The sequence below is a fragment of the Eurypyga helias genome, unplaced genomic scaffold (genome assembly GCF_000690775.1).
Source record: "Eurypyga helias isolate BGI_N326 unplaced genomic scaffold, ASM69077v1 scaffold14371, whole genome shotgun sequence".
In the NCBI taxonomy this organism is placed as follows: Eukaryota; Metazoa; Chordata; class Aves; order Eurypygiformes; family Eurypygidae; genus Eurypyga; species Eurypyga helias.
The window spans coordinates 5648-13885 of NW_010230319.1; the positions used below are offsets into that span (position 1 = coordinate 5648).

Consider the following 8238-nt stretch of genomic DNA (forward strand, 5'->3'; position numbering starts at 1 on the left):
TGCCTTCAATGGTATCAATTTTGAATTGAGAGACATGGAAATAACCTGTAGAGATAAGAGGAAAGGGGTGCTCTGGTGGGATGGAGGTCAGGCTGTCAGTACAGGCCAGTACATGTGTGTACGTGTACACGCTCACCCGAGCTTACTCTGCATCTCATCCAGAATAAAGATCTTTTACGTGTCACTCTTCCTTTCCTGAGGTGGGAATGACAAGAATAATTTAAGACTTTTTTTTTTCCTGTGTGTGTTCAGATTGTGCAGTGAACGTCCACAAGAACTGCAAGAGCTTATTGGCTGAATGCAGCAGCTCCAGACCCAAGGTGGGCTTTAAAATTTGTTCTTTTATAATAACAGTGCTTGGCAGAGTAAGTTTAATTTAGCTCGAGTGTTTTAATTAGCACCACTACAGGCTCTTGCCCTACATCTTCAAGACATCAAATAGCTACTAACATGTCATTACAGTCATTTATGACAGTGTATGTGGGGAAAATGAAGTGAAACCTTCTATTGCTGTGCTGAAAACTACCTACCCTTGCTTGGATCTGTCAGAACTGTGACGAACTCTTGTAAGAATGCTCAAACCCATCCCTTTTTTGGGGCACACAACTGAATTATGTGGTACCTCTGAACGTTATGCCACTAGTTTAGTAGGTTGTGCCATCTCAAGGCTGATGGAAGATTGTGAGGGGTGGAGGAGAACTTGGTTACAACAGTTGCGTATTATTTATGACCTGAGCAATGCAGAATTAAGTGATTTTGTTCTTGAACTGTGGTGAACTTGCTATCTTGCTAAGCTGTTTGGTTTTTTATCTGTGTCGCCGTGGTACCTGTGCTTGCCTGTAAGGTCACAGGTTGGTTGCAGATAGCTGTCTATCTGTCGGGGGTTTTTGTTCTGGTCTTGGTTTTGAAAATCATTTCCTCCTCCTTACAAGTAATTATGCTTGAGGGAGTTTGAGTTTGTTTTAACCTGCAAGTGTTGATGATTTCCGAGACTGATAGCAGATTAGGGAGTACTGTGAGGGGGTAAGAGAGAGCAGAACAGCTCAAACCTGGGCTATTAGAGGTTAGAGGAAGTGCTTTCAGCCACTGGTGATTTAGAATGGAACTCTTCTGAGGGCAGAAATGTTCTTTTGGGGGTTTTGATATATACTTTTAAACTTCTTGAGGCACTGTGCATTTTCCTTTTAAACCTAAAAATTCACTCTCTCTGATGGTTTCATTTCCACTCTTTACCATCTCCCAGACTTTCATGGTTGAATCAGCCATAACAAACCACTCCTGAAGAGAGCAAAGAGGGAGCGGTAGCACAAGGTGCTGTGGAGATGAAGCAAGACTCCCAAAAAGTCATTTGTTACAGACAGTGTTACTTTTTTCTTTGCATCTTCGATAAATTGTATCACAATGAATTGTAATATCCGAGTGCTGTAAGGACAAGAAAGTTGTACACATCACCAAAGACACAATTTTGAACGAGGGCAGTCGTAATTTTAGGTGAAACTGGCTGTGTTAGTTTAGTTAGTATTGCTTTGTAGATGCAGCAAAGCGTAGGTGAAGACTGGGTTTGTTTTCATTTGGTAAATTATTTATGATCATAGCTTTATCACAGCTGTAGCTTCATTTTTGGTTCTACTTCAGTCAGTTTTCTACTTGATGGGATTTTTATGCAAAGTGTTAACGTCTATATACCATCCTTTTGGAACATGGAAATATCAAAATCACCACTGTGTCAAATCTTTTATGCTTTCAGTGTACAGCTTCTCTTAGTTAATGCTGTATGATAGGAAAAACAGGGTTCAGTTTGGACTGAAACTTTGGTCTGTATGTGTAAGAGCACTGTATTTTTTTTTCCTATAGCCGAAAGATTTGCAGCACAGACCTTCTGGATCTCCACAAAGTTCGCCCCAGTGCATTTCCCCAGGTTCGTACTAAAGAATGATTTCTGTGCTCAAGGCTTATCTGTTCGATTGTATTTTTTTCTTTAATATGTTTTAAAGGCCGTACACAGTGTGTTATTGAAGTATAGAAGAGGTCTCTTTTAATAAGACGGCTTCATTTTTTTTTCTATTGGGAATGGCTTAGAGGCTCCTAGCAATCTCCTGTGTGTTTTTATCTTTTTATCTTTTTATTTTTCCTTATACCTTCTTGCTGTGTAACCTCAAAATATCATGGTGAAAAGGGATCAATAAGCTAGTTTTTCATTGATTGTCTATTCTCTGGCCTCTGAAAAGACTAGAACTGTGAACTTTGTTTTACATCAGATTTTCATAATTGTCTATTTAAAACTTGCCTGCAGCTAGTGGTTGCTAGAAATCTCTAAGACAAGCTAGCACTAATGGTCTGAGCATAAATCTTTGTTGAAACAAAGTGAGAAAAAGGACCTGAGGGAGAAAAAAAACCAAGAAGGAAGAACAGCTCTATCGCAGCACAGGCTTTCAAATACCTTTTTGCTACTGGAAAAGACCATTGCAGCCACAGGGGTTAGGATTTAAATGGCTTTTTAATTGGCAGATGCTAAGAGGTCTGCATTAACAGAACAGGCTTCTTGGCTCTCAAGTGATTGACCGTGACTAGAGCAGAATTGTTTGCTGCCTTGCAGTTGGTCCGTTTGGTTGCTTCAAGGGCTGTAAGAAACACGGTTGGCGTGAACGTCTGAGCGTTACTGTGTGTGTTTTATATGGGTTTGGTAGGTACCGTTTGACTGGCACTGCAAGCTGTGCTTCTTTGGGAAACGACTCTTGCCAAGAGGTAGCGCAAAGGGAATAATTGTGATCAGAAGATAAGTGGCTGTTTGTGTTACCAAGAACGGTTTTGTGCATTTAGAGGAGAGTGCAGAGGCTAAAATAGGAAACAATAAGGAATAATGAAAATGGGAAAAGCTGGCTGTAGGGCTTGTCGGTGAAACAGCTCTGTGGTATACAGTCTGGTCTGGTGCGAGAGGTTAACAGCGATCGATCCGGGCTCTCAGCAGTGTGCAGACAGTGCTAATTGAACTCAGAAATGGCGTTTTGCTGGTGCAGACTGCTAGGCAGCTAGGACTTTTATTTTCCATAGTCAGAAGTTAAAGGAACAGCTGATAGCATGGGCATTGTAAGTCTTTACCCACAGTATAACACTGCAGGCTGCAATGCCCAGCAACAGAAGCCAAAGGTGGTGTATCAACGTAAGAGAAATACATTTTAAGAAAGGGACAAGCTGTGTTGGTTGTGTCCCCCCAGCCTTCTCCCCATGTTTTGCCTCTGGAAATACTTAGATTTGGCCCACCATTGTGAAACAGAACTGTGTGTTCTTGGCTTGTGGAGCACAGAAAGAGAACTCGATGGCTGATGATGTCGATACTTCCCCAAATGGCATTTATTATTAAGCCTTTGTTTAAGAAATCCATCATTACAAATCTTGCTAATATCTATTGAGTCTCCTCTTTCAGGACAGTGGGCTTGGAGCTCATCACTTGGAGCTGACGAAGGAGGACTCAGTTTACCTGGTTTGTTGTAGACTGAGAATGGGCTGTATGTGTAGCCAAGAGATTTCAGACCCAAACAGATATTGGGGAAGGGTATTTCCAGTAGGAAAAGATACGGTGATATAATTTCTGTTAAATGTCACTAATGGAACCTCCCCTGCAGCCCTAATACGATTCTAGTCAAGTGTTTCAAGGAAGGTGAAATGAGAGGCAAGCAGATGTAAATTACGGGATATCAAGAAATGTGGAAAAACGTGTTTTAGGAGACGAAACATTAGTACCTGGATTTAGCTGTGTTTGGTTGAGCAAGGCAGAAAGAGAGGGAGAGGTGGTTGTTAGGAGGTACGCTGAGGAGTGCGGGCTAAGAAAGGAGAACTTTCAGGGATGGATGGTCACCGTGGGTTTTACAAGAAAAGTTGTAAATTGGCGATAAATCAACTTGGCTGGGAACTGGAGACCCTCTTGAACTGCTGCACCGGCACGGTCCTGAAGCAGCCTCCCAAGCACAGTACTGGAAGGGGAGTTGGGTCTGGGTGTAAGGCAAAGCTTCCTGGCAGTGGCAGAGTCCTGGGTTCAGGGATCCATGAGATCTCTTCCGCTCCCATGTCCTTAAAAGCACTTTGAAAAAAGAGCACCTGCAGCCCTTGTCAGTGATGAGTTATAGAGATCGGCTGATTCTTCATCTTTGACTTCCCTGAAGTTCCTTTTTTTAAAAAGGATGTATTTCGTCTCCTGTTCCTTATCATTCATTACACACATTAGTGCTAAATAATGGTATCCATTTTTTATAAGTCTATTACAGGTTTCCATGTATTGTGTAATAGTGATTAAAGTTTTAAATATCTCTCCAGTTCCCAGTCTCTCTGGATTTAAAAAGCATTAAAAAGTTGCAGTATTAAAATTAAATTTAGCTCTGGTATCTCTCAGGTTCAGCGTGTGTGCATGCTCTGTAGCAATAAGCATTGCAGAGAACTTGTGGGTTTTCTGTGATCTCAGATTTTTCTCGTTGGCCGTGAAATGTTCTGTGCCCTTATACGGGAGGGTGTGAATAATTGTGTGTAGGTTCTGGTGTTTTACTAAAGGAGAAGATACTTTGCAATTTCCACACTAAATGGGCACAGTAGGGACCAATTTCCTGCACTTCAGACCTGCTGATTTAGCCAATACAGTAAGTTAAGTGGCAGCTTTACATTTCTAGAAGGATCACAGGTAGTATAAAAACAGTGCATCTCTGGGGCCACTTTACTCTGCCAGCTCTGAGGGCAGCCAGTAGCGAGCATGGGGAATACAAATTCAAAAAGCAGCGGCAGAAGCAATCCGCTTCCAGCTCACCCCGAGCTGTCTTTTTGTGGTTCCTTTTCAAGAAAATGGAATGAGAATGTTTTTTTGGACAATGAGCTCTTGACATCCAAGATCCTGTCTGTTCTCCGTCCGCATTCAGAGAGAGGTTTGAGAGCAGGCGAGCTGCAGTGTACGCCTCATTTTCTGAGTACCAATTCAATTTTTGCTTCTCTAGCCGCTTCTTTGAAGGAGCAGCCCCGAAGTCTTCTCCTGGGACCGGATGGCACCCCAGTACTGTCACGGAACCTCGGTATGACTATCGCCCAAAGAGGAAATTCTCAGTCTTCATTGAATACTGCTGGAGCTGTCAAATTTGGGTAAGTAAACTGCTTCTCTTCTAATTCACTAGCTTCTGCTGCCTCCCTCTCCACCCTCCCAGCGTGAAAAGAAAACCAGTTATGAAACTACAGCAAGAATTCGCGTTGGCTTTCAAGCTCAAAAGAGATTTATTGAGCTTTTAATGCTGAGATTCCTTTCCCTGAACAGTAAGCTTTGTTGTTGTTGTTTGAATCACCTAGTCTCTAGTCCCTCTGTACTGTGCTGTGGAAGATATTGTATGAAACAGGGCAGTATTTGAGTGTCTCTGTCTAGATTACGGTCTTCATGGCTATATTTGTCTTCAGACTTGTTGAAAATCAGTGATCTCTTCGGAGTTCAGTTATTCTAGGTTGTGCTGGTTCAGACCAGTGTAGGAGACAGCAGTGTTTTAAATTGCAGGATACCTCGATTAAAATAGCACTCAAACTGAAAGCTAGCTGCTGTTTTAAGTAGTTGTTTACTTTTTATGTGCCACGGTTATGCTCCCTCCTCGGTGAAAGTGCCCTTTGTACTCTGAACCGGCTGTGGCTTGTCACCAGGTGATGTCTTTTTCAAATGTCGTACCAGAAGTTGCATACTTGCTCATGCTGCTCTAATTAAAACTGTAATATTTCAGTAATGGAGTTGCTAAATTGATTTGACTTTTTAAAGTTGGAGTGCAATGACAGCTTTTCTACGTCTATCTTAAGTTAATTGCACTATAGGAAAGAGGCTTGTTAAAGTAGTTGGAATTTTTTTGTGTGTCAAGCAACGTACAAAACAATTGTTAATGTTCTGTTTTGGTCCCTTGGTCTAATTTCTTTGGCCATTTAGACTAATTTCAGGAGACATGGATGAAGGGGATTCAGGCTTTATAAAATTCAAGCAGACTTCAGATGATGTTGTCTCGCTTGCATCTTCAACAGCAGACTCCATTTTTCTGGAAGGTATGGAATTTCTGTGCTTTTCAGGATTTTTATGCGATTTCTTACACAGTCTTAAAGCAGCATTGAGATGTTTTTCCTCTTGTTGTTATTAATGATGGCAATAAGGGATATGGTGGGAAACCATTTAATAATAATTGAAATTGAATGTGCTTTTGGTCTAGACGCATATTCTGTATCCCTCCGGAGTGAAATAGAAACAGATGCTCACGAGTTTGAAGCAGAGTCTTGGAGTGTTGCAGTGGAACAGCCTTATGCAAAAAGGCAAAAGAAAGATGTTATAAAAAGGCAAGATGTCATTTATGGTAAGAGTTTTTGTTGTTATGATACCTTTTTCTGTTTCATAGTGCCACTCTTTAGAAACAAAGCAGAAATCATTTTTATTGGCTCTCATTTTGACTTGTGCTTGAAAACTAAAATTGAGTGAATGTTTTCAGGTCTGCTACCTGTCTTAGCACGCACAAGTCCTCCTGTTGACGATTTTAAGGCAACCCATAGATTTCAGCATGCCTGTGTAAGCAGCAAAGCCCAGCTATACAATTAAGGAACAGCTCAACTATGACTGGGACATGTCGTTAAATAAGGAGGGGCAGTCACTGTTTGGTTGGGAGATTAACAGGGCACATTTAGGAGCTTGACATCACAGATACAAAGATTGTGGTGAAGAAGGTGATGCAAAAGATGGTGGCTTTTGGACCCTGCTCTTTTATAGCTCACTAGTCCCTGCACAGCATATAAATGACACTTGATTTTGTAATTTCCCTTGCCCAGAGCTAATGCAGACTGAAATGCACCATGTTAGGACACTGAAAATAATGCTGAAGGTGTACTCCAAAGCCATGAGGGAGGAACTGCAGTTCCCAAATGCAGTCATCAACAAGCTCTTCCCCTGTGTGGACGAGCTGCTGGAGATACATGGGCAATTTCTACTCCAGTTAAAGGAGCGACGAAAGGAATCCTTGGAGGAAGGCAGTGACCGAAATTATATAATCCAGAACATTGGAGACCTCTTGGTAAAACAGGTGTGAATTAAATTCTACCAGTGTTGTTGATGCTATTAACATTTCTAAAAAACTAACTGTAAGGTTGAAGTTATGTAAAGATTGATTTAATACTGGGTTTGAGATTATCTTCTGGGTGTAATGTGCGAGTGTGACTCCCAGGATCATACCTGGTCACAAGTAACCTTCACTAAATGCTCTTTGGGCACCTGCATACGCGTGCTGTGGGCTACGGGGCTGCACATACTTTGCTTCTCTTGGGTATCTCTTCCAAAAGTAAAGTAACATATTCCTAGTGTCCATCCCAAATACGGCTCTCCTGCATTTAATGCCGAGCTTCTTGGTTCTGACCTTTTAAAAATGCAGTGAAGATCCTTGGGATGCATTTCAGCTTTAGCACCCATTCTGGAGTGGAGTGGTTGCACAGTTTCCTTCATGTATCATGATGATATTTTGTCCTTCACCTTTTCCAGTCCTCAGTCTTTTTAAGTGCAGAGGCCCAGAAATCCTTTTAAAAATTCTCAGTGACAACCATCATGTAATACATGGTTATCTTGTGGTATTCCAAGCTCTCAGGTGTTACATTGCATAAATCTCTCATTTCTGGTGCGGAATAAATTGAAATATTGAAGAAACGTCTCAGAAATCAGTTATCATAAAAACCATGTTAAACCTGCAGTGGAGGTAGGTTTCCTCTTAATGATTCATGTCTTTCACTCTTCTATTTCCAATTAGTTTTCAGGTGAAAATGGGGAGAGAATGAAAGAAAAATACGGTGTGTTCTGCTGTGGACACAATGAGGCTGTTAGTCACTATAAAGACCTGCTCCAAAGCAATAAGAAGTTCCAAAACTTAATAAAGGTAAGTGACACCCAGAAGTCTCCCATTCTGACTCTGCAAAATATGCTTTTATTTTGTACTTGAAGATGTCTTAAATTCAAATTATCAGGGTTCGAGGTTCTTGTTATTTGATGGGTTAGCTTCTTGTATTTTAGATCTTCTGAGCTGTTTGGACACAAAGCCACAATTAACAGGTGCTAAATTTGTCAGAGGCTCTTGAGAGCACCTGGGACTTGGGGAATAGATTAGATTGTTTGAGTCACGGCTCTGACTGCCCTGCTGTGTGGCCTTCTTTGTAAATTGGCTCGATAATAAATTAAATCAATGCTAAGTGCCGCTGCTGGACAACTACAGA

The 8238-nt window shown here is 41.3% G+C and overlaps 1 protein-coding gene across 1 annotated transcript in view; it reads left to right on the top strand.

Moving 5' to 3' along the window:
• Positions 1 to 252: 252 nt before the first annotated feature.
• The window catches only part of ARHGEF18 (Rho/Rac guanine nucleotide exchange factor (GEF) 18), a gene marked incomplete at its 5' end in the record, with an annotated part of 21156 nt that continues 13170 nt past the window's right edge, over positions 253 to 8238 (top strand). The window contains 7 exons of the mRNA XM_010160700.1: positions 253 to 320; positions 1855 to 1918; positions 4977 to 5118; positions 5933 to 6045; positions 6207 to 6347; positions 6814 to 7064; positions 7779 to 7904. Of these exons, the coding sequence (XP_010159002.1) occupies positions 253 to 320; positions 1855 to 1918; positions 4977 to 5118; positions 5933 to 6045; positions 6207 to 6347; positions 6814 to 7064; positions 7779 to 7904 (905 nt within the window). The remainder of the gene's footprint in view (positions 321 to 1854; positions 1919 to 4976; positions 5119 to 5932; positions 6046 to 6206; positions 6348 to 6813; positions 7065 to 7778; positions 7905 to 8238) is intronic.